The sequence below is a fragment of the Syngnathus floridae genome, chromosome 10 (genome assembly GCF_059516105.1).
Source record: "Syngnathus floridae isolate MCC-2025c chromosome 10, RoL_Sflo_1.0, whole genome shotgun sequence".
NCBI lineage: Eukaryota > Metazoa > Chordata > Actinopteri > Syngnathiformes > Syngnathidae > Syngnathus > Syngnathus floridae.
The window spans coordinates 401,473-427,134 of NC_142422.1; the positions used below are offsets into that span (position 1 = coordinate 401,473).

At 47.2% G+C, this 25,662-nt stretch overlaps 2 protein-coding genes across 9 annotated transcripts; one reads left to right on the top strand and one right to left on the bottom strand.

Annotated features, from left to right (window-relative positions):
- The first annotated feature begins 97 nt into the window (after positions 1 to 97).
- On the top strand, positions 98 to 6,820 carry mnmip1 (manchette microtubule inner protein 1). Its single transcript, XM_088387936.1, has 17 exons — positions 98 to 269; positions 410 to 567; positions 630 to 687; positions 761 to 870; positions 1,123 to 1,213; positions 1,421 to 1,482; positions 1,557 to 1,596; positions 2,111 to 2,205; positions 2,617 to 2,718; positions 2,989 to 3,040; positions 4,540 to 4,590; positions 4,665 to 4,782; positions 5,179 to 5,332; positions 5,652 to 5,720; positions 5,791 to 5,987; positions 6,126 to 6,189; positions 6,289 to 6,820. The coding sequence occupies exons 1-17, from the start codon at positions 266 to 268 to the stop codon at positions 6,319 to 6,321; spliced, it is 1,458 nt and encodes a 485-aa protein (XP_088244062.1). The 5' UTR covers positions 98 to 265; the 3' UTR covers positions 6,322 to 6,820.
- A 2,187-nt stretch (positions 6,821 to 9,007) lies between these two features.
- Positions 9,008 to 24,452, bottom strand: eva1ba (eva-1 homolog Ba (C. elegans)). Of its 8 annotated transcripts, none has more exons than XM_088387944.1 (7): positions 24,224 to 24,452; positions 21,022 to 21,147; positions 20,433 to 20,618; positions 20,232 to 20,309; positions 11,209 to 11,365; positions 10,165 to 10,247; positions 9,008 to 10,025 (listed from the first exon to the last, which is right to left on the bottom strand). In XM_088387944.1, the coding sequence occupies exons 6-7, from the start codon at positions 10,229 to 10,231 to the stop codon at positions 9,571 to 9,573; spliced, it is 522 nt and encodes a 173-aa protein (XP_088244070.1). In that variant the 5' UTR covers positions 10,232 to 10,247; positions 11,209 to 11,365; positions 20,232 to 20,309; positions 20,433 to 20,618; positions 21,022 to 21,147; positions 24,224 to 24,452; the 3' UTR covers positions 9,008 to 9,570. The 8 variants fall into 8 exon arrangements, with proteins under 8 accessions (XP_088244070.1, XP_088244067.1, XP_088244066.1 ...); XM_088387941.1 differs by having other exon boundaries at positions 20,433 to 20,615; positions 21,022 to 21,150; XM_088387940.1 differs by having other exon boundaries at positions 21,022 to 21,150.
- Between the last annotated feature and the right edge of the window lie 1,210 nt (positions 24,453 to 25,662).

The following is a 25,662-nucleotide window of genomic DNA, read 5'->3' on the forward strand; positions in this document are numbered from 1 at the left end:
TAAACACTTACGTATGACCTGACTCGGCGTCTCAGGAAGCAATATAAACCTGCCTCACCTGTTTTTCTTCAGCCTGTCACCTACCTACCTCCCTCCCTCCCTTCCTCCTTGCAGCTCTCACTCGACCCACCTTCCTCCTCCGGCGTGCAATGATAAGCCACGGGAAAGGCTGAATGTTAATTGTTGACAAGTAGGAAGGTCGCAGACAACGACATCAGCAAGTTGCGACTCACATCGGACTAAGAAGACAAAGACGGCGGACACAATGGGTGAGCCTACTACTGCTTCTTTTAGAGCCATACGATTATTTTGGTTTGCTAGGAATCAGGGATCGAGGCGCAATGATTAAGTGCCAAGTTCAAACCAAATCTACAGTAATGATCTGTCCCGCTTGCCCATCGTGTTATAGAGGTTCTGGTGCTGATCAACTTCGAGGGCACCATGGCGGACGAGATTTCGGTGCAGATGGGAGACGTGGTGAAAAATGTTACAAAGGCCAGTGAGGAAGGTTGGCTGGAGGGCGAGGTCCGAGGAAAGCGAGGCATCTTCCCGGCCAACTTTGTCAAGGTCTGTTTGACGGTGGGGATCTGGGTCCTGGCTATCTGACATGTTTTTTGGGGTATTTATAGGAGGTGCCTGTTTATTTGATGGGGGACAGCAAGAGAGAACCCAGAAGCATCCGAACAAGTATGCATCTAAATCTTCCGTAAATCTGCAGTGCAGGACTTGCTTGCCGTGACTTGGTCTTTCCTCTCTCCAGCCAAGAGGAGGAAACAAGTAAGGACATGCGAGGTGGTGTTTGCCTACAGTCCCTTGAACGACGACGAGCTGCAGCTGGTCGTCGGGGAGACGGTGGAAATCATCAGCGAGGTAAGGTTGCACTCGCTTGGCAGACACAGACACCCGCGTGAGCTGAACAAATAAATCCATCAGGGCAATGCACTTGACGTTTGCTCAGCTGAGAGTTACCGTTCTGGGTACAGTCGCGTCCTTCTAGTGTTTCGATGCCAGGTCAACAGGGGACAGAGATTCGATCCTGAGGCTACGATGAGACCATTGTTTCAGGCTGTTAGACAACTACAGTACATTTCTGAAGTGTGCGCTGTCTCTTCAACGTGACAGATTGAAGATGGATGGTGGATGGGCATCAAAAACGGCAGAGTGGGGGCCTTTCCGTGCAACTTTGTCAGAGAGATCTTCGTGGCCCCTAAAGGCGAGTCCAGCAACTACTTTTCGAGCCGAGCAGGGCAAAGACCCTCCTGGAATCATTGAGTTCATGATCATTCTTTTGACCAATCTTTTTCTTGGGTCCTTAAAAAGCTCAGCAATGTTTATTGACCAGCATCGGGAAAAGGTTTGCTTTAACGGGGCTCAAGAAGGACAACGTTTGCCGGAGCTCATACCGAATTTGTCTTCCCAGATGGCAAACACAATGACAGCAAAGCCAGACCGAAGCTAAGCGACGCAGTCTTCAGCAAAGAGGTATAGAACTGCAAAGGACCGTTCGACGAGCCAGTCTGGTCACTCTCGTGATGGTGTTTTGATCCATTTCACAGATATCCCAGAGAGCGACGGTTCGCAGCAAAGCAAAAACCGGTAGGTTGCGCCAACAATATTTCAAAGTAGTGTTCAGGTGCTTGCAGGCCTTACACAAGATACACAGTAGCAAAAAAGCAGATGAACTGGTCTGTCTATAGCCTCACCAGCAGCCATCAAGTGACAGGTGCAACATTTCCGAACTGGATTTGTCACGGGTGAGGTCAGCGATAATCTTGAGTAATACATTTGACGCAGTCTCGTTTGTCTGTGTACTGCTTACGTATTTACCTTGAGGCATCGTGGGTTTTCCAGAACTAAGTTCACATGACTTAAAAGTCCTGATTTGAGTTGCGACACACTTGACAACAATAAGACTTTGGCGATTGACGTGGGGTTTTTTCCCCATACGGTGGCAAAATCAATCTCACGCTGCAATTCTCCGAATTCGGAGAGAATATTTGGAAAGTCACTGTAGTGAGATACACCCGTCTACTTGAAGGCAAGTTGTGACCCAATGAGGTTAAGAACCCATTTAGTAACATCGGAAGCAATATTTGTCGTCTTTCCTCAGTGGTGGAGTGTTGTCAAGTTATGTTCAACTACAAGGCCAAAGCAGAAGACGAGCTGGATTTGAAGATTGGGGATGTGGTGGTGATACTGAGAAAGGTTCAAAAACATTTCTTGACTCTTTTGCCAAACATTCTGTTTACCTACAGGTGCCTGTTCTTATTATTTTTAATCCCCTATTTATCATTTTGTTACGAACCAGCCGAACCGGTCCAACCTCTCTCCAGAATATTACGTGCCGCAAGATGTGAATGAATGTTTGGATGAATGAAGTCCTTCATGAATGAGACATTTCAGAGAAGTCTTAAATAAAGCTAAGCTAAGCTAGACGAAGATGATGGAAGAAGAAGAACATAAAGAATAGTGAAAAGAATTTGAGATGACTCGGATGGTAACTGACGTGGAGGCTTTTGCAATGTTTACGTTTTGGGAGGGACAATTGCTTTCTTTTTGAGAAAGCCATTAGATGTCCCAAAGGAAGCCAAATGCCATTTTCATCTGCATCTGAAGGAAACCGAAGACGACGGCTGGTGGGAGGGCGAGCTCAACGGACGCTGCGGATTCTTCCCTGATAACTTTGTCATGGTGATACCGCCGGTGGACAGTCTGAAGGTGAGTGAATGAACAATTGACATTTACATAAGGCCCTGGAAAAAAAACTATCAATTAAAATAAAATTGCATTTCTTCCTGAAAAGTTTGTTTATAAAAATCTAACTCGCTGCCAGGATGTAGTGACTCATGGTTTTCCGTTTTGGGAATTGCTCACCCACCAAAAAGTCCCTCAGTGGAAAGCGTGTGTGTAAAAAAAAGTCAGAGCGAGAACAAGGAGGTGTGTGGCTAACTTGAGGTTTTGATTTTTGTCTGTGCTCTCTTTCATCAGGCTGGCAACAACAGCCTTCCACCTGCACGCAACATCAAAAGGGAAGTCCCAGGTAGGTTTTTGGAATGCTGACATGATTAAACGGCGCAGCAATGATAAACGTTGATCTCTCAAAGTCATGACAGTGAGTTCTGTGATGGGGTTGGAAAGGGTCAAAGGTTAACGGTCGCTCGCTAGTGGCTGGAACTGTGACGCCTATCTTGTACAACGTATTCCTATTGCGTTACTTGACCTGAGTAAATGAGGGGAAAGTAACAGTTGGTTTGATTTGATTACATGGTGGTGACTAAAAGCGGATCGGAGCTGCTGTTGGCCACAGCTCACACGCCGAGCCTCACAAGCATACACCACCAAGAACATATGGTGTATAACCATAAAAAGCATAGTGATAATCAACAGCAATGTTGTTGTTTTTTTTAATGGAGACTATGTTGTTTGGTGGTGGATTGACGCCACGGTTAGTTCCCCCCCCCCCCCAGGAAGTGTCCCAAGGGGCGGGGAGGTGGTGAGTGAGAGGTCACGTGACGTTGTCTGGGAGTCAGTCTTGCAAAGAAACGGGAGGGTGGGGAGGTGAAGAGAAAGGAGGGGGACTTCTCGTCACATTTCTACAAGAGTCACGCTGCTTTGCAAGTGTGTTAGCACACTTGAGAGGAAATGCTGTGAGTACGCCAGGTGGGCTTCCTTTCGCTGCTGCCACGTTGTCCGCCCCGTCGTTTACGCTTCGTGTAAGTGTCGTGGAGGTTTTTGATGAGATTTGGCTTTATATCGGTCTGGATTTGTATCAAACACTGATTGGATTGGAAGCTGAGCTAGGCCACAACTTTTCATTGCTGTTGTGACCCTTGGGAGTGCAACGAATTACAGTTGAGAGCAGTCTTCACCTTTTCAATGTTTGTGTTAAAATTCAGCTTTTGAACTTTGTTTTCGCTTCTGCTTGGGGTGCTCTGTTTAAATGAGTCGGTAAAAGATGGGGGGGCATGTGATTGGCTAATATTACTGAATTATTTTTGCCAAGATTTTTCAAGACGTGGAACGTTTCACTGCATGCTTTTAACACGTAGAAACGCCTTCATTGTAGCACTATACATTTTATTTTGTTGCTACTGGAATATCTTCTGAAAAATATCAAGCTTCAAATTTGAAAGAAGAAAGAGGCAACCGTTTTGGGCCTTTTTAATACATAGGCCTATTTTTTCACAAATTTAAATTTTTTAAAAGACTTTCTTTTCAATGAAGTAATTTGAACTGTTTTGGTGGGATTTTTTTCAGAAACCAAAGAAAGCTGACCTTTGTCAATTGTAACTCTAAATCGGGAGATTGGGGGGACAAAAAAAACATTTTTAATTGCATCTATGACTTTTATCCCCAGACAAACAGGAAGAAGGTCGATTCTTCTCCCCCCCAACTTGTTAATATAGTTGAAAAAGTCAATTGTTGAGGGGCGGCACGGTGATGCACTGGTTAAGCACATGGGCAAACTGGTTAGCACAGCAGTTTTTTTGAGTTTCTGAAAACATTGAATCATGCTTATTTTTCTTTTGAATGTTTCAGAAAAAACAGAGAGCCCAGCCATGGACAAAACTGTGCCGACAAAACCGAAAGGTATTGACTAACACACGTCACCCACATCATCGAGTCCAAAGAAAAATGTTTTGACATTTGGTGTTTCTTCGCAGATGAAAAACCCGAGCTGAAGGATTTGCGAAGCAATCCCCCGACCAAAGTCAAGCTTCCGAGTATCAACAAACTCAGCCCGACTCAACTCAAAGACAAATCCAACAAGGGTTTATCCAAGTGAGCTACTCTTTTCACCTATATAAAAAAAAAAAAAAAATTGTCACGCTTCTTAAAAAAGCAAGTAAAGGTCAGAAAGGAAAATGCCAGGAAGGCTCGTGCTTGGCACCAGGAGGGGAGCCTTAAAAAAATGTTGGTTGCTACGGCGTCCTCGGAAAAGAAGAATGCCAGGATGCCCGACCTTTCGCTGCAAACAGTGGAAAGTCTGTTGCGTCTGTTTCCTGCGTGAGCGCACAAGCAGAAAAACCAAAACAAAGATGCATTAAAGGGGTTCCTGAAAGTTGCTTCCAAGCGTCTACGTTTGGTACAAATTCATGCGAGACGCAAAAAACAGACCGTGAAGACCTAACAACTAAGCCTCTGTGCGCCATTGTGAAAACAATTTGACTCTTGCAGAGCCAACGGCGCCGAGTCCCAGCACTCGCCAAAATCCCCCGAGGATAAAAACGGCGACCATTTCGACGGGGCGGACCCGGACGGCGACAAGCTGAACCACCCCACAGCCAACCGGGCCAAGCCACCCCAGAGGAGACCGCCCACCGGAGTGCAGGTGTATTTCGAAAAAAGAAAAAAAAAAACTTTGCCAAGCCTCTTCCTCTGAATTCGGAGTCACTGCTCAACCGCGACGTTCATCTGATTAGAATGGCAAAGCCTTACTTTTACTTCGCTACCATTGTGCATATCAGATAAACAGTAGAACCACAAAAAGTAGAGTCAAACCGGTTCAGGGAGAGGACCAATCAAATGGTTTTGACACAGAATCAAAGCTGTTGCCGTCAGAAAACTTTCTTCTATGTCATGTTTAAGGTCATTCGAAAACCTACATAGCAGGAAAACTTCCAATCAGTGAAACAAAATGTTCTCTCCAGACTGCAAACGACTCTGGACCAGAACTGACCAAGAAGGTCCCAAGTGATAAACTGCCCGGCTTACAAAAGGTGAGATACAAAATCCGCAACATGTGGGCCAAACGGAGAACGTTTTGAATTATTTTTGGGGGGGAATCAGGGCTCAGAGCATCTCAAGCCACCCCCAGCAAAGGTGGACTTCAGACCCAAGAGTCCGCCTCCGCTGCGCCCGGCACCTCCCCACTTGGCTGCAGAAGTCCAAAGCGTTGCTCAAAAGGACGAGGTGACGCTGGCGAGTCTGTGGACAGAAGTCAAGGATCTGCGGATGGCTCTGGGGCTTCTGCAGACGCGACACGAGTGAGTGCCGTGTACTCGGGACCAATCGAACCACTTTGGATTGTTGTTGTTTTTTTTGTGTCGTCGACACCGAGGCGATAACCAATCGATGATATTTTCGTCGTCGTCACCTTACGTCTGCTTACTTTATGTGATCAGACACGACATGAAGGAAGTGAAGGAAGAACTGCAGGACGAGAGAAACAAACGACTGACGCTGCAGGTCAGATGAGCTCAGCTTTTTTTTCTGCAAGCAGCGCCGGCGTGATTATCATCATCCCACAAAACATTTGGGACCCTGTGTGTGTATTTTCCCATGCAGGAAGAAGTGCACACATTGAGAAAGAAAAAATAACCACAAAGCACAAGAAGATCACGCAGGATGCCTGAGGGCTGCAAACAAGCTCACGAGCAAGGACTACTTTATTCCTCTTGTTATGTTGCGGGGCAAATTGACCCGTATGGAAACGTGGAAGAGGATCAAGAAATGATACATTTATTCTGCTGGGCTTACTATTTTTTAATATTCCTTTTGTTTAAAATCATCGACAAGAAAAGAACCTGCACTGCGTTATTAATTTTGGGGGCTGATTAGCTGTATGTCGGGTCACATTGATCCATGACCGTTGTTGGTAAGAAACACGACCGTTTTACACCATTCACACATATTTATCCTGGGTTTTATTTGAAAACAATTACTCGTTTCATGTAAAATGATATGTATGCAGCTGTACAGAGGAGTAGATGTATTTTCTGCATATTGCAACAATTGTGTTCCCTCTTGTACAAAATGTTATTCCCGTCATATCCACGAGAGGGCGCCATCGGGCTATTAAACATTACCGTTTGTGTGACTGATGCTTTTGAGGATGTGCTGTGTGCTCAAGTCAAATCAAATCAAAAGGGCTCGGTAGGGCTCGGGTGTTGAAATCTGTTTTCTATTCTTCCTTTAACTTCCATTACAATTGGGTCGTCAACCAGCGTCAAAGAAAGAAGCCATAAAGTCACAAAAGCTCCTTTCACACTACCTGCATGACCCCTGAGAGAGGTTGACTCGAAAGGTTTCCATCCTCGGAAATAACTACTGTAGCATCTCAATACTATGTGAAGTGGAAAGTTGGAACAAAGGCTTTGAGGACACTCACCTGACACTCACTTCTCCCACGATTAAAGCTGGGAATGTTTTTGCTCCAGATCCCTGTTCAGACAGAACAAAAATTCACAAACACATTTTTAGAAAAGTACATCTGTAAGTGGAACTGCAAACTTACTGAATTCAAAACATGACACTATTTTCTGCATACTGTGGTTTATGCTTGCAATTTTTGGTGGTTAAACACATTTAGAATGGGCTTAAAACATGATGCAAAATGTGGAATGGATGTTAATCTGCATAGTGAGAGATCACAAACAGTCGCCGCAAAGTGACAAACGTAGCGTGTGTGTGGAGGCACATCTGGCTAACATCTACAAATGTCTGCACAACTTCCATGGGAACGAATGTTCTATTTTTAAAACAGAGGCACGCTTCCGCTGGGACGAGGGGGGGGGGGTGAAAAGGGGTTACGCCATAAATTTCACCAACGGTTTGCAAATATGAAAATGAATGGACTCTGTCTCCCTTTCTCACCACACTGAACATAAGTCGTCTTGTGACAAGGGAAGGAAGATGAATGCGGGGGAGTTTAGAGGGAGGAAAAAAAAAACCTTGGGAGATAAAAAAAAAAAAAAAAATAGAAATAATGAAAGAGTGGCTCTGACCGACAAAGGGAAGTTTGTCACAGTGGGACTTCATGGGAATTGACTTCAGGGCCATTACTGTATGTCAGTGGGGGGCATTGAGGGCGCAACATTGGGATTTAAATGTATGTACACGGTGCCACAGAACCACCACCGCTATGGTTTGACTTGTGTTGATACAGCGGAAGGTCCATTTGGATGGAAATAATGTTAAGAGTTTATTATTCAAACAATACGGGTTGACAGCTCATTTCATTGTGTTCAATTGGTAGAATGTGTCTGTTGCTGCAATTAAGTGAATTGTACTTTGTCGTCACAAACTCTCATTTACATTAGGCTCTTGAGCATTGACAGGTATGCGAAACATTAGCAATAGAAGAATAAAAGCAGACAACGTGGTGAAAGTTGCCTTTGAGTTAGCATTCCAGCTAGCCGTTAGCTTTAAAATGATCACATGCTAACACCGCCAAAAATACATTGTTTTATTGCTTAACGTAAGATGAACTCGGACTTAAACTCACATAAAATTTGGTCCGACATCTTGCGTGGTTTCCACACCTGCCTTTCAGCAGTGTCCTCAAGATGGCGGCCATTTTTGCTGAAGGCGGCGCTGCGAGAAATGCATTAACAAGACGAACAATAAGTTGCTTAACACAAAAGTTGAAACAAAACAAAACCGCGTTTTTGTTATAACGATACTAACGTCGCATAGTACAAAAATAAATGAGACGTACCTTGGGAAAAACGTATGTGTACACGGGGCCAAGTCAATAAGAGCTAAAACCTGATTAGTCAGTGGAGCAACAAGCTGCCTTTCTATTGGCTGATTAAGTTGGACACACGTTTAGTAACTCACCAAACGAAACAAAACTTAAAGAACTAAATGAAACGTAAATTTTGATTCTAAAATTTGACTGCAGATTATATGAAATAAAATAAAGAATAAAATCAACAAAAAGTAGGTCAATCACAACCTGATTGGTCAGCACCAACCAACGCTCGTTTCCCATTGGCTGGGTCAGCTTTCACCGTAGCAACTGCAGCATGTTAAGCATAACAGTGGTAATTACGTATCAATTATAGAAAAATGAAACGTCGCTGCACAATACATAACTGTAAAGTGATTTTGCTACAAATAGAATAGAATCAAATGCACGCACTTAATAAATGAAGCATGCGTGTGACACCATTAGTTTCCTGTCCTCCATTTTGAAGGAAATGACTTTAATTCTCTGCAATCCCACCATATTAGGCCACTTCCTTTTTAGCAGCCTTGGAAAAACATTAATCTCACACAAGGCTTAAACTTTGTATCGTTGGTCCCACAGATTTTATTAAAAAGATATGTTTCCATTCAAAATAAGGCACATACGGTGGTACATTGAAAATGATTAAAGATGACGAGGCCAACTTTTTTTTAAAATAAATCCGTTTGCCCCTTGGGCACCATCTGCAAATCATTTGATTTTATCTTTGGTTTCCTTTTCATTCAAACCTTCATTTGACTGCATGTAACACTATCTTGCCCCTCGTGTTTGTCTTCAGACAATCTGATATGTTTGTCTTCAGACAATCTCATTCGACTCATTTCCTTTATTGCCATCCAGTGGCTCTTCATCGTGGACACGGCGGAAACTTCTCTGTGTGCGTAATCATCTCGATTCATCACAGAAAGTGCTCCCCAGAAAGCTCACTACGACACACATTTTGTGAGCAGTACATCACTGTGCGGCCATTTCATGTCGTCAAGCACCGTATTTCAAGTGTCCTCAGCTCCATTCATTCTGCATTGTTTAGTCAACATGGATTCATTAGTCTGCAACAAGACACTTGCAGCCTTCAAGTCTTAGCGGCTTGGCGTCTGCTAGTAGTAATGCACTCTCCCGATGGTCCCCGTCCCCGATCCCAAGATGTCCGGCTGTCCGTTCCTCCAGATTTCCCGTATGATGCGCTCGCGCTCCTCCAGCCGCTGCGCCCTCTCCAGCTCCTCGGCCGAGGTGAACACGTTCAGCGTCCCGTCCGAGTGGTTGCTGTGGTTCCCGGCGGGGATCTCCGTGGTGACTGTGGAGGTGGTGGTGGCGGCGAGCAAAGGGGACGGCGCTTCCACGTCGTCCCTCTCGTCGTCGTCTTCCTCGTCGTCGCTTTCCTGCTCCTCGTCATCCCGCGCTGTTTTTTTCTCCAGCGTCGACGAGGCGGCTGCGGAGGCGGCGCTTCGGATGCGAGGCTTGCAGGAGATGCGGATGACCAGCAAGCAGAGAGTCAGAACCAGGCCGAAGCACACGCCGAGCACAAAGTACAGGCCGAAGCTCTCCGGATTGGCTGAAAAAGAGTTCAAAGACAGAATGTTCGCTTAGCGCGACAGTTAGTTAGTGCGTGAGCTACACTCAAGACTCAAAGGTGTTTGTCAAGGCTGGAGAAAACAAATGGCTGCAGTATTGCCTCTAAAAATGCAACTTACCCTTGATGTGCGCGTACGCAGCGATACTGTTACTCAGGAGATCCATTTCCTTTTTCTTCACGTCCATGGTGGCGTCTTGAAAGCTACAGAACAGATAGACAACACACACGGTCGGTCGGTCGGTCGGACTTTTCAACGGCATGGCGTGACGACCGTCGACGCGGAACATTCCGTGACAAAGCCACGCGGAAGCCTTCGTGTGCCTGCGGGTGGGCAAGATGACGCCGACGAGGGTCAAACAAAAGCTCCACTGTGAGCTTTTTGGCTCCATGTAACGCACGAGCCACATGGCGCAGCCACGCACCAACCCTCGAATGCAGCTTAAGGGTTAGTTCGCAGAGGACTTCCTCCGACCCGATGAAATGCGCAGGTGGTCCCAACGTATACGTACGTTTCCAGGTTACAAACGTGACGTAATCAACTCATTTGAATCTTACTGTTTCATATTTACGGATCCGTCCGGTCCAAATATTGACTGGAATTATGACGACAAAATGGCAGTTTGATAGAGGGCTTGTATTGTCGACTTTAATCTCCTCTGCCTTAAAGCCACTTGCTAAAATTCCACTTCCTCGGTCCGATGACATCATAATGAAAATAAGATGAAAACGGGAGGTGGTTGCAATTCTCCTGGCTCATGTTAGCACCAACTTGTGGCCGGCGGTGAAAAAAAATTAAAAACATATGATGCAACACGCAGCGCGCATGGCGTCCCGCTTTAACCTAAGTTGAACCACATGGCACCCAACCTTGCATAGGTAACACGCGTGGCTGAAAAACTGCACGGGCGGCATGTTTACGTCTATGTTTACCTCCAAATTTAAAGCTGACTTTGAAATTTCACCCCCTCACGACCTCGGCGAAAGAGTTCTATGCTGATGTCAATGCCAAATGTGATGCGTGTCTTATTTGACTCATTTGGTGGTGGCGGTGGAGGGGGGGTCGAGGTCAGGGGGGTCCAAGCATCAAATCCACATATGTAGACCACATGTCATGTTGCTGGTGAGAGCAGGGTGGTAAACAGAAGACAGATGAAGCACTCACCACTAAATCAAAGGAGCAAGCCGTCTTCAGTGGCAGCTCATGGTGTCCGGAGAATAGTCGGAGATGGGAACAGATTTGCCAATCCTTCTTTTGTGCCTTGCCGCTGGAGCCGGCTTGTGATCTTTGGTCCTCAGGCTACGCAGTTCATTTGGTAACCCTGAGGCAAGAGCAAACACACACACACACACACACACATAGTCGTCAAGCCGCATTAGATCCAGAGTCGCTGACGCGGCCGCAGTGCAAACAGTAGGTGGACTGCAGCGTTCACTTTTCCCAGTGACTCCATGGCAGAAAAAATCTGTCCAAGGTCGAACGAGATGTGAATGAGGCCCACTGGGATTCCCATCGTGCTTCTGTCTTTGTCTTCAAATTTAAAATGGATTCATCGTCGTCTCAACGAGGCTAGGAATCATTTCCAAACAGTAAAGGAAGTCGAAGAGTTTAACAACCTCGGAACCCCAAATATTCCAGTGACAGGCTGTTAAACTTGGCAGCGGCCCAAACACTTCAACGGTAATACCAACGACCTTGATTATGACTAACGGGAGTTTAGGACCCATGCTGGGAGTGCATGAGTGCCATTTCAAAGAGAAAATACCATCTGATGAAGGTTCATCGATCTGAGCCCGACTGCAATAAAAGACACCAACTTTATCGACCTGGTTTTTCAATTAAAGTTCCTTCTCCGGCGCCCCCGAGGGAGCAAAAACACCTCGCTACTAATCCACCCTCCATGAAGCAAAAGCAGACCAAGAAACGCATGATTAAACTGAGATCATTGCTTTTGTTTCAAGGGTAATAAAGTCAACGACTGGCCAATTGTTCAAGGTCGACGTTAAGGGTTGCGCACTTTGGCTGGAACGGCCGCAACTTGTCAAGACTCCGACCACAGGGGATCCCTTTCCAAGGCATCTCATTACTAATCACACCACCATGTTGTTTTGTTGTCTTTTGCTTTTTACTGCGAGGCTAAATTATGAACAGAACCGATCCTCCCCAATCTGGATTTACGGTCAAGCGTGCGTGCCAAGTTTGGTTGGCTATTACAAACACTGGCCGCTTTACAACAGTCCCGTCGTTAGAAGCGCAGTAAAGCCTTTAGCGCGCTCTCCGTAGCCTGCATTGTTGCGGAATGCTGAGTGCTGCAAAAAAAAGAACAAATGTTGTTGTCTTCTGGGAAGAACGTAACAGTTGGCCTCTTTCACGCAGAGATCCTGCAGTCGTGGCATTTTACACGGAATCCAGCCAAAGTGGGGACCTTGCCTTAACTGCAGTGATGTTCGCCTTCAATGCTACAAAAAAGAACAAATGTTGTTGTCTTTTGGGAAGAACGCAACAGTGGGCTCTTTCACGCAGAAATCCTGCAGTCGTGACGTTTTACACGGAATCCAGCAAAAGTGGGGACGTTGCCGTAACTGCACTGATGTTGGCCTCCAAAGGTTTGTGGTTGGCGGTTGGACTGGAGGCTCCCATGCCGTTAATATCCACTCCTATTTTGGGTTCCCGCAGGCTTATCGGTTTGTTTTTTCCGAGCTTCATATCCTAAAGTGGAACACGCAAGCGTCCCTTTTCCTGTCAGTGTTGTTGACGACCCGAATAAAAAGAATAGCCTTACGTTTGATCAGAGTTCAACTCGCAAAAAGACATTGCTTAACTTCCACAAAATGTTTTGTTTACACCCCAGGAAAAAAAGAGGAAGCGCTATTTTTATCCGGGTATTGTTTGCTATCAAGGATGGTCAGGCTGAGCCATCCATATTTTTGCGAGCATGCTAAAACAACAACGGCTCTGTCATCCAGGACTTCAGCCTCCTAAGCGGAGACGAATGATTTATCCAAGGCCTGCCTCCTCAAATGCGCTGAAGCGATGAAGAAGTTGTACCTCCTTCGGAATTCATGTCGGGAGTCAAAACGCTTGAGACGCGTGCGCTCGTGAAATTATATCAACAGTGTCCGTGTTATTTTGTCGTTTTAATCAATACTTTTGGCATCTGGAATTTCCATACGGCCGCGACAGCGCTTTCTGCGCTTTGCTAAAAACCGCAAAGCCGACTATAGATAGACTTTAATTAGTCCAAAGCGACGTGTCCGATCGTGGAAGCTGACATGAAAATTTACGACATCCTGTGTCATCGCCCTCGTTCATCAAAAAGTCCCCGCTTTGATTCCGCGGCAGCCGCAGAAGGAAAACTCAGGATTATAATTGCTATGTGGAAAGTTTTAAAGCTCGACATGTCCATCCGTCAGGTTGTCATTTTCATTCCTGACAGCGATGGACAATTGCAAGATTTTAATAAAGCTAACACGCATGTTTTTTTTGTGTGTGTGTGTGATGATCCTCAAGTTTCCACTCCAGGCTGTTGCGTTTGGATACGGGACAGGCATGTGCTTGACCCAACCAGACCTAGGTCACGGCAGACTTTCAAACAATCTCATACGTACTTTGATTTAGTGACAGAGAGCTAACCTTTGGCTAAATATTTGGAAACAAGCGCATCCATGTTCTTAAGCACACCATCGCACGGAGATAAGGATGGCATACACAAAACGTACGGTGGAATCACTCCAGTCAAACACCAAAGGGGGCAATTTGGAATTCAACCACCAAAAGGCAAATGACACTCTAAACCGGTCGCCAGTCAATCACAGGGCACATCTCAAGACAGTTTCCAAATGGACCTTCCGGGTTTCACTACAGAAATTGTCATCACATGCGATACAATGAGAACGGTGTGTATCTGTGATACGTAGTACGTTTCCATTCATAAGGTTTGTTTTCCCAGCTGCAAAAGTTGCCGTTAAAAACTTGAGTGGGTGCGAATCGAAGGCCGCGTGTTTGCTCAGCTCTCGGACTTTGACACCATTCCACTCCAAGCCGTCACCTTCGATATGGGATCGAAAAAGAACACGCTGCGCATTATTTGGAGAAAAAGAAAAAAAAAAAAAGAGTGAACATGGATGTGCGCCAGCCTTGAAACATTTCCATAAAACACAGCCTTGTAAAATCAAGACGCCAGCGTGACGCCAGTTTCTTTCAGAGTCCCAAATCAATTTCCTCGCGTCGTGGGGGAGGGGAGGGATGGGGCAACCACAGAGCAGCGCTTGTCCCGCGCGTTCTGCGAGCCCTGCCAGGTAATGGGAGGGTAATGGAGATACGCGATGGCGCTGGGGGTTAGGGCAAGTGCTTAATGGCGCCCAGATGTTCTCCTGATACGAAGCAGAGCCAGCGTCCGTGCTTTCGTATGGAAATCGCAAGCGGGCTCATTTGATAAATGTTTGCACGTGCAAAAACGGGCGTAAACTGGTCAATTCAGCTAGCGAGTAGCGGATTGTCCAAAATCCTGGGATTGTCCAAAATCCTGGCATGCCTTTTGAGACTTTCTGCACGTTGCGATGCACGTTCCTGATGAGCGTCGGGCCTGGGATCATCGAGCGCTGATCTCATCCGTTACATCGATCTCGGACGCCCTCCGACAGGCCGTATCAATTAAAGGGCCGCGGCCGCCGCCTATTGGCCTGTGACACGCAACACGTGTTTGCATTTTTCTGTGCCGTCTCCTTGAGGCTCAGACGTATTTTCCACTTCGATTGGACACAATACTGGGAAAAGGGCCATTTTGAAAGGCGCTGTCACAACATTAAGAATGCCAATGTCATTTGATACAGGAAACCGCTGAGGGCACAAAATGATGTTGGTGGATTCAGGGATGAGACAAACATTTCCACGTTGGTGACTCGCTTTTGGACGTGAAATGAGAAATACTTCTGAAATTGCATATGATGGAGGCAAGAGCCGCGTTTCATAAATCAGTCGGAACTGACTGGACATGCTCGCTCCCGTTGCTTAGTAATTCAAACCATCAGCATCCCGTCTTGACCTGGCAGAACCTTCTGACTGGCGCAGGACTTTCAACAAGCATCCCTGATCGGTACACCAGCTAAAAAAAAAAGGAGCGGCGCTAACAAGCATCCTCGGGACAAACAAAGACAAGACTGATGGATGGCTTGGCGGGGCTTCGGATTGATTGTTGGGAGGTGAATAGCTCGGGGCGAGGGTCGCACAGGAGTCAACGGAGGGGCTCACCCAAACACACCTTGACGCTTGTCCTATGTTATCAGCGTTATCTGATTGACTGGAGGAGCTCCAGCATGAAATGAAATATTCGCCTCAGAAAAGGCTTGATGTCTGTGACACTACATTTGCAGTTTGTAAAAAAAAGGATGGCAGGCAGCGGACCTCCCGCACGCACCGCATCGGAGTCGGTTTTCATGGCTTTGGTGCGACTTTGTTTGCATTCCAAGTGACAAGTCATCATTCACCACAATGAGCAGCGTGCAGCTGCGCAGGAAAAGCCGTACCCGGCCGGCCCAGCGCAAAACGCTGCCTCAGCACGCGTGCTCACAACACAAACTTAGCAATGACCGGACGGCCGGACGGACGGCGGTTGACTCGGCCCTGCACGCTCAGCACAAATCATCAAAGGTGAGGCAGGATTCTAGAGACAAGCACCTTTTGTTAGCTATCTAAACAAAAAAAAGGGGGGGGGGAGCATTCAAGTCAAGAATGTTTTGTTTATGTTGGAAATTTCCATACGATACTCAAAGCGACAGTTTTATGGAGGAGCAAAAGTACTCACCGGCGTGTCCAGCTAAATCACGTCCAAGTCAAACGCTCCAGAGAGCTTCAGGAACGACATGGTTGCCTCCAAAACATCACAAGCAAGCAGCAAGCAGCCCTGAGCCTTTCCCTGCTGGCTGGCTGGCTGGCTTTGCCGCTGTGCTTCAAATCGTCAAGATCGCATGTGCGCGTGTGAGTCTGGGAAGAGCTGGTAACTTCCTCCCCAAGTTGGAGGCTGACTAACAAGACTTCTCTCTCCTCCTCTCTCCTGGCTCGGAGTGCACCAGAGCAGGAAAAGCTGTCATACTATCCCCCCTACGTTGGACTCAGGCAGGGGGGGGAAAAAAAAAAGGAACAGCCTAAAATGGTCAAGCAAATCAGAGGGGGGGGGGGCATAGTTTGATGGAGGATATTTGGTGTTTTAGCAAGAAAGAAACAAGCTGAGGCGTGTAACGAATGATTAACAAATATCAAGTGACCAAACAGCAAACACATGGTCCATTGATTGAATAAGGAGTGGAAAAACTTGCCAAACGCTGTATGTTATGTTTTCTGTGACTTCCATCATGTGACGGCGTGTCCCAATGCTTTTGTATTGTCTCAAAAGCTCTTGAAAAAAGATGAAAATAGAAAGTCAAGGTATGAATGGTGATAATTATTTGGAATGATTTTGCCTGATCCGTCTGACGGTTTGGCTGAAGCGAGCTCGCCGCGTGAGCCGTTTGACACGATGTGCAAAATGAAGGCACGAACGACATGGATGCGCGGCGCGACGCGACAAAACTACAAGGTGTTGACACGGGAGTGGGATGTGCTACACGCTTCACTTTGCGCCATCTCAGCTGTAAAGGTGACAAAGTTGGATTGAAGCCACATGCTTGAGGACGTCGAAAAAGAGTTGCTGAGAACCTTTTTGGTTTGGCTTATTGGCAGCGTAGGATGGAAAATGTACTTCAAATGGCTTGTGTGTGAAATTCAACGAGCAAATAAATCTTTTTTCACAGTCTCCATTAAACGTAACAGTGGTGTGATTTCAAAGCCATCTCTTTGAATACAAAGTAATACACATCTTACAAAAAGAACTTTTGGTGCTTGAGAACATTAACATCTACTAAAGTAGAAGAAAAGTCACATTCCCACTCGTTCTACAAATGACGACGTTTATAGTCACTTGGCAGTGAACGAGTTAAGTATTGCATTCGTTGTATGGCTGGCCATTTTTTGTTCTTTTTGTTTTTGGGATGTTGATACTATTGTTGGAGTCTTCCAAATAGTAAAACTATAGCACGGTGAGGCATTCTGCGATCAGTAGCGCCATGCTCCCTGAGGCAGATTTATCACCGAGGTCAAGCCGAAGGAGGGTGGATATGCAACAGAGAAGAAAGCAAGGAAGAAAGGAAGTTCCCGCCCAGAAGAGGAGGTGAGAACGAGAGTAACGAGAGCGCTCTAATTACAGGGGACTTTTCCAGACGAAAGAGAAGCAGCTTGCCGTTTAGCGTTTGCCCCGATAAGTGGCGGCGGCGCGGCGCGGCGTACAGGAAGGAGCCCACCAATGCGGAGGCAGGTGGGAGATTTCAACAAGATACGAGAAACAAAAGGCAGCCGCGTTGATAGCATTTGCCGGGCTTTGCGCCACTCGCCCGCCCGCACCTTTTCCAAACACGCAGCTTTGCTTGATAATCTCCACCCGACAAAAGGTGGCCGTGGATGAGATGATTGAGAGGAAATGAAATGCAATGCTCGGGAGGGGGATCAGATTCCCGTCCGTGCATGGGTGATGAGAACGTGAGGAAAGGCCGATCCCGTCGGCCGTCAAGCAGAAACATACGGATGGATGGATGGATGGATGGATGGATGGATGGATGGATGGATGGATGGATGGATGGATGGATGGATGGATGGATGGATGGATGGATGGATGGATGGAGGGATGGAGGAATGGAGGGATGGAGGGATGGAGGGAGGGAGGGAGGGAGGGAGGGAGGGAGGGATGGATGGATGGCTGGAGGGAGGGAGGGAGGGAGGGATGGCCCATTACAGATGGATGGATGGATGGATTCAGAGTCATTAGACACCAAAGCACATGTTTTGCCATCTCGCACAAATACCCAAAGCTCTTTCAGCGGCTCCCGTCTTGCATCAACCTTTCAAATGGCATCCTTGAGCGCTCATGTTGGCTGAGCGTGAAATGAAAGTGGCATGTTTGGAACGCTTGAATGCAGAGAATATTACAGGGCTGCCACCGCCCGCCGCTAACACTTGCACTGGCTCCATTTGGAAGCAAGACACCAGCCAAGGGCCAGACTAGCAATTATGTACGCCTCCCGCAAGCTGCGACGACTTTTGTTTGTGCGAGCCCAGCGAAACTCACTCGGAAGGCGGCTGAAAGCAGCTGCCGAGCGTCCTTTCGCTTTTCGCCGGCGGATTTCCAATTTGGCCGCAGCTGCCGAGCGTCCTTTCGCTTTTCGCCGGCAGATTTCCAATTTGGCCGCAGCTGCCGAGCGTCCTTTCGCTTTTAGCCGGCAGATTTCCAATTTGGCCGCAGACGGCGAGTCTTTTGTCTGCTTCTGACACTCGTCTAACGGTCGGTCTAATTGAAAACTCAAGCACGAGGACAATTGATCATCCAAAGGGCCGCAGATATTTGGAGAGGATTAAACAAAGAATTCAGGGCTTCGCACCAGCACCTTGTGGCACACCGCACATGCTGAAAATCAACATGATCACTGCGTTGAAGCTTTTCAGGGGTTTACACTTGAATATCTGGCGAGAGAAAGTTACTACTTTGGATAAGAGGGTTGAGGCCCTCCCGTTAATGACACTGGTTTTGCCGAAAAACACTCATTTCTGCGGGGCAGTTTTTTTTTTGTAAACAGACAAACAAGATGGAGTCTAATTTCAATATGTAGCTAGCGCTGAGTTGTCACGACACGGCCGAGAACGCCGGCTCGCGCCTTTGTGGCGTGTTTCACGATCTCGTGTTCTCATCCCAAACTTCACGGCTTTAATCATCATTTATCGCCAAGTATTTTTCACTGTAAGGAGGCACTTGTTAGAACGCCACATTCATTCCGCCTCGTGGCTCGGGCCTGCCTGCCTGCCTGCCCGCCCGCCTATTTGCGAGCTATTTTCGGCCAAATGTCTGCTTGCCGAGGTGACCGTTTCTATCTGGCTGAACTGGGGTGTTTTTCCCCCAGTCCACGTGGGGGTTAACTAAGTGCATGGGCTCTAAACCCAAAGCACCTTAATGCAGAGCCCGGGTCTTGTGTCATTCCCTCCTGCAATCAGCATAAACGCATCCAGACGGAGAGAAAGGAGCATCCGCACACCCTCCCACGCACTCGCGCTAAAAATACAAGCTGGTATTTATGAGTGCTGAGAGACAAATTCAAGTGAACTGGAGCCTTCGACACAACACAACTCAGACAAATGGGCCTGTTTTCGCCTTTGCCTCCAACGACATGAGCGAGCAGGTCATCGGATTTAATAGCGCGCTCGCACGCACAGCAGCTGATGCCGAGCCGAGCCGAGCCGAGCCGAGCCCCGGTTGCCGGTCGGCACCGAGTGAGCGAGCGAGCGAGCGAGCGAGCGAGCGCGTGTCAAAGTGCAGGTTTTACCTGACAGCGCATTCCCCCGGAGGACAGGACCTGACAGGCCGGCGGGAGAGCCAAAGGAACCAGATGTGAGTTTCAGGCGTGTAAAACACAACATTTGGGGGGGGAACGAAGGAATGGGACCTTGACTGTCTAAAGCCATTAACCCGTCTCGGCAGAATCCAGCCCCAGCAATGAGGTCATGAAACACTCATACCCTGCTGATATCAGGACGAGTCCAATTGATTCATATGAAACGTGATGGTAGTTGAAATGTCACACGAGGTTGACTGAACACAAAAACAGCACACACCATAAATGTGAGGCTTTTGTGTTGACTTCTTCCAGCTCAGGCAGCCACGCAGGCAGGCAGCCACGCAGGCAGGCAGCCACGCAGGCAGGCAGGCAGGCAGGCAGGCAGGCATCTGCTTCCTGCCCCCCTGAAGCTTAAGCCCCCATGTAATGGTTCAACACTTGTGAACTTCCTGTCGCCACCCTGCCAACTTGTTCCTTTCCCTGACTCCCTCCCTCCCTCCCTCCCTCCTTCCTTCTCCCGCCGCTGCTTGGGAATTGTTGACTCACGGTCGAGTGAAACAACACTTCAGGGTCGGGAGATGTCCATCATCTGCACGGCCCGGCCCGGAACAAACCCCTGCGGTTGCGGTCGACAGGCGTCCGCACTTGGGACAACAAACTGGCCAAACCGGGGCTAGCGGAGACACTATTGGCATTTGCAAAGGTCAAAGTGTTGATCTTATTGAGTATTACGTAGTAAATGAAAAGCGACTGGAAAGAGCCCATCTCGCCAACCTGGAGACGACTTGGTGACTTGATGGCAACTGGATGTCTCCCCCACATGGAATGGAGGCTAGTTCGGTTGCCAGGGAGCTGCGGGGAAATACAAACATTTGTTTTTTCCAAAAGCAAGACCTCCGAACAAGCCCTTGCTCAGAGTAATTCGGTCCGCTACGTCTCCTGCAGACTCGCCGGCTTGACAGGGATTTGACGTACCCGGAAACTTGTCCGAGACTTTTCCCAAGTCTCAACCAGAGACATCGTGGAGGCTAATTCAAGCCGCTGGAGACGAGCCGGGTTGACAGGGAGTTGTGCTGTCCAGAGAGAGACCTTTTTGAGAGTTTTTCAAGTCTCCAGGTCTCGGGGATTGGGGCGACATCGCCGCCAGGTCTCTGAGACCTGCTAATGACCAAAAAGACATTGCGGAAACATCCTTTCGGTTTCCAAAAGACGTCAAAGTCAAGAATGTGACTGAATCTGCTTTGCCGGGCCGCGTGTCCCTTCAAACACTTGACGTCTGTCACCGTCTCCACCGTCTCCGCCTTTTCCTGGTTCAAAGGCGTTCATGATTTACGGGATGGGGGGATAGGGGGCAAGAACTAACTCGCAGGAGACAGACGCATCGCATCCTTTCCAGAATATGGCGGGCTATCGTTTCCCCCGGGCGCCATTGCGACGGAAAGCTCCTGTGACGGTGATTCATTGGATGCATTTGGATTTGAGCATGTTGCCATTCACGTCAACTACGAATTCCGCTCTAATGGAGAAAGACTGTTACGAAAGCCGGCGTGTGGATTTTACTCACTTGGGGAATTGGGGAGACTCGATGCTGTGAAGTGTTTAACGTCGACTCGGAGATTCCGTCGTTGCAGCTGTGGCGGGATCGGTCCCGCACGGGGGACGTCTTTCTGGATCCCAAGGCCTGATGCAGCTGCTTGAAATGAGAAATGAAATTGGACAATCGGAAATGGCATCGAGCTAGTTCAAATTCCACAGTGGGAAATACAACACAATTGAATGTAGCGTTCAAAAGTGATGGGAAAACACCCCAAAATGAAGTGAAGTGAAATGAATCGGTTCTCACTTTTGGTTGCGTTTCAAATGCGGAAAAAACTATTTAGTACATTCAAACTCATTTGCTACCATTGACAAGCCTACGTGACCTAACCTTACTGACGCTCAACCTCCAGTAGATGGCGGTGAAGCACCATTTCCGATCAGCCAAGGAGAAAAGCCTTGACGCAAGTGCTCGACTTTTCTTGGACGTTGTATCAGTCTCAGCTTTAAAAAATGCTAACGACCAAACCCATTGTCCTTTTTGCATTCTTCGGTCCGAGTGACTCACGGTTCCGTCACCCGGCGGACTGTCCAGAAATAGTTTGGCACAGCCACTGATGTTTACGCTGGCGTCCTCGCGAACAAGTTCACGCGAGGACGTAGCCGAGGAGAAAACAAACCGGCGAAGGATCCCGAAGTCTTGGATTGAATGTGGGCGATGACATGTGCAAGTGTGTATGGAGAACAATAAACATGAGCAGCATGTTCAAGGCTAAACACAGAGGACACTTTGGATTCAGCTGCATAAACATTGCTTGCACTGCTTGCAAGCACGCCATCTTCCAAGACCTTCAAGCCAGAACCGTACTGACGTTTAGCGACGGTTTTTCAAGGCCCAAACGGCTCTTTGCTGTCTGAACTCCATTAAAACAGGAAGCGATGCTATCTGTGTAATATTCAGACGTCTGAAACGACTTCTTTATCCGTGTTGTTTCAGCACGCAAGGCCGTGCGTCACTGCCAGCGAAAGGAAAAGAAAAGAACTAGACTGTATTCTTTGCTTGCATTTTCCCCTCAGTCATTATCTGGAGGGAAAGGGTAGGCTGCAATTTGGAAGGCTACGCGTTGCTGTTAAGCCTCACTGTCAAAGCCCATTCTTTTCTTATTCTCCGAGCTGTACATTTTGCGCCGTGACCCGTAGCAGAGTGGGAATGCAGGCGGCGCATTTGAATTCAACAGCTGCGGAACGTAAACAAAGCGTATCTGAGGAACCCAAAGTACGGGTACGGCCGGCTTATCGCAACTGCCTTACAACATCTATTAGCTTTCCCTATCGGCTCAGAGTGGATTCTTGGGATGACAACCAGAGAGTCCCTCCTTCAAAAAAATACGAGACAACTAAACATTCAAATATAAATAAGGATGCGCGGTATCGTTAAATGGAACACCACACGGGCGATAACTCCAACAGGCTGATGTCCTTCCCAGACCAAAATGGATTTGGCCTTTGTGAGGACCTGATTTTCAAAGATACGTTTTCCTGTTCTCCATCTCCCGTTTTGATCGTAAAAAAAAAGTAGCGTAAGAAAGAACAGCCTGACACCAAAATAAAGTGGTGTCGCTCAAAAGTAGAAGAAAATACGGCCTGACGACAAGCTTCCAGTATGCTTTTCTGGTCAGCGCTCCCCTGCACACAAATATGAAGCAGCTAACCCAAGCAGAAACCCAAATGGGACGGCGCCCAAGCCCCAACCCGGAGGAATTCACGTTAAGCGGTAGTTTGGGCCAGACGTGTAGAATCTTGGCACCACCGACGGGAGTCACGGTTGGCTCCGAGTAAGTACAGTAAGTGGCACTCCACCCGGGCCACAAGAATGAAAGCCCACATGGGGTGTTTGTCGCCCTTGCGCCTACCAGCCCGGCGGCGCTCAGGCAGCTTTTAATGAGCACGTCTCGAGTGCCAGGGGAGGAATGCAAAAATAGACATTTCAGTCTGGATTGCAGGTCGGCGCTTGTTGCCGCGTCTCGCTCGTCTCGTTCTTATGACAACAGAGCGTAAACGGCAATTCAATCACGGCCGGCAATTGTCACTTTGGCTGCCGCATCAAAGTCCGGAAGGGAAACGGCGGGCTTTTCATACCGCAAATTGCAGGAGACAACCTGAAATGGGAGATTAGAAGGGACGTGGAAATGCGCCTTGATTAGGGTAGAAAATATTGACTGCAGCAGCAGAGCAGGTCGCCCACAGCAAAGCAAAGAGCATTTGATCGCCATCAGCAGATACCGAGCGGATCGCTGACTCGGATTTCTTTAGCAGCGCCATAAATGTCAAAGGCAGTCTGTTGCTTTGTGTACTCGAGCGTATTTCATACTATGATTGATGAGTCTTCGCACAATTTATACACCGTTTCAATACTGACATGATCAACATGAAACAAGCAAAAACATTGTCTCAAACATTCTTCTTGTCAGAAAGGTTGACATTCAGTACAATCAAGCGCAAGATTACCGTCGCATCTAAACCGTCCGCTGCCTGCCGGTTTCCTCGGCCAAGCCCTCCACCCCCAAGGATGAACTTTTTCGATTTGAAACAAAATCTCCCCAAAGATAGACGTGGGGTTTTCCCACATGCTTGGAATTGGTTTTTTTACGACACCGCATCCGCAAATGTTCCTTTCATCCAGATGAGACCTCTTAAGTTGAAAGCTGCTGAGGTTCTGTGATTTGGAATTTGATTTCTTGGGAAACAAAGTCAAGGTCAATTAAACCACACTTTTTAAGAGTTGGGATACATCTGTTCAGTACAATGCATTGCATGGCAAATAAAAGAGAAAGAAAACCATTTGAGCAGTTTGTAAAGACTACAACTAAAAGGTACTGAAGCGGTGATTATTTTATACACCGCAAGGGGGGGTGCCACACTTTGAAAATCACTCATCTTTCGGCGGGGGTGGTATATATATATATATATATTTTTTTTATCACCTTCTTGGGGTTTCTTCACTCGAAACACCCGTTTTAGAGGTTACACTAAACGTATCTTTTCCAAACAAATTCCTTACAGCATAGACAACAGAAAACAGTAATGGATTCTCCAGAAGAACCATTGCAACCTTTTTTTTTTCTTTTTTTTGCTAGTCAGCTGTGGAAGAGCTTCAACATGCAAGGAGTCTATTTCCAATTCCCCCCCCCCCCCTCTCTCTCTCTCCCTCGTGGAAACCTCCCCCGTACCTGCAACGCCAGCCTTCAATTCACTCTTTTGCAGCCACTAAAGTCGCCAAAAGTTAGCTGAAAAATGCATCTTTCTTTTTCTTCTTGGGCAAAGGCTTCTGTGTTGAATCCTCACAGGGGGGGTTCTCCTCTTTGCAAAGAAGCTTTCCAAACATTTCACTAACAAACATTTTGCTCATTTGTAGATTTAACATGAGCATCACGCGATCAAAACAACTTGACAAGTGTCAAACGTCAGTCGACAAAAGTCATGGGAAATCCGGTGACTTTTCAAAATAAAATGATACTCAGACTTGGCTAATAAATGAAGCGGAAATGCAACAAGTTTTCTTTTGTATTTGGTGACCCGCTGGACCGAGTTGTGTTCAAAATTTCTTCCTTGAGTTTTTCCATGAATTTGCTTCGAATTGATTGCCCATGTGGGGTTCGCTTGGTTTTCTTTCCTTTATGATCGAGGATCTGCTTCATGTGTAGAGAGCCTTGAGATGAAATCCAGTGAATTGGTGCTTTCGAAAGATGTAGTCAAATGGACTTGACTGTGCTGAGTGGGCACATCTGAGACTTATTACAATCAGCAATGACAGCGGCATTTTTCCCCCCCGCAGGCCTCTGCCCTGGCCTGGCCTGGCCTGGCCTGCCTGGCCTGCCTGCAGCGGAATGTGCACCATTCCATTTGATTCTGTCGGGGCTCACAATAGAGCCGAGGAGCAGACAGTCAATAAATCAGTTGTAGACAAACAGGAAGACACCCGACTAACTAAAAGCCAAATTTCAATATACAATAGCGCAACACGCTGCACATTAACCATCATCGTCAAGCATAAATTGTGCCGTCAATAGAATTTCAAGTGAAGTGCATTCAGGCGCTCTAATAACGTGGAATGTTCGGAATATTTGCAATCAAAGAACAGGAAATCAAATTCCCATTTGGGGAGAAAACACATCCACATGCAGCTGCTCGGTTTCAAGGGACGGCAGGCAGGCAGGCAGGCAGACTGAATGAAGAAAAACATCAGCAGATCTGTCATCTCTACAGTACGCCTGCCAACCGTCAGTCCAGTCCTGCACATCGGAACCGGCTGCTTGCGCACACACACACACACACGCACACACACACACACACACAGGTCTCCTTGTTCACCTGGCATGCCCAACAAGAGCTCCCATTGACACATTTGACGGGGTCGCCCTCCTGGACGTGGAAGCAGATGTTCAAGGTAAGCGGGATGGATTTTTTTCGCTCATTTTCAGACTGATTGACAGATAGTGAGGGAAGAAGGGACAAAAAAGGTAGTCATTCCCTACAGACCGCCTGAGTTCCATAAAACCAACAAAGTCCAAAGCTCCCCAAAAAATGAAATATCCATCCGAAACTATTCTCATAAATTTTTTACATGATTTTTTCCCCCCCAAGATTTCATCCAAAAACTGCAACGTCA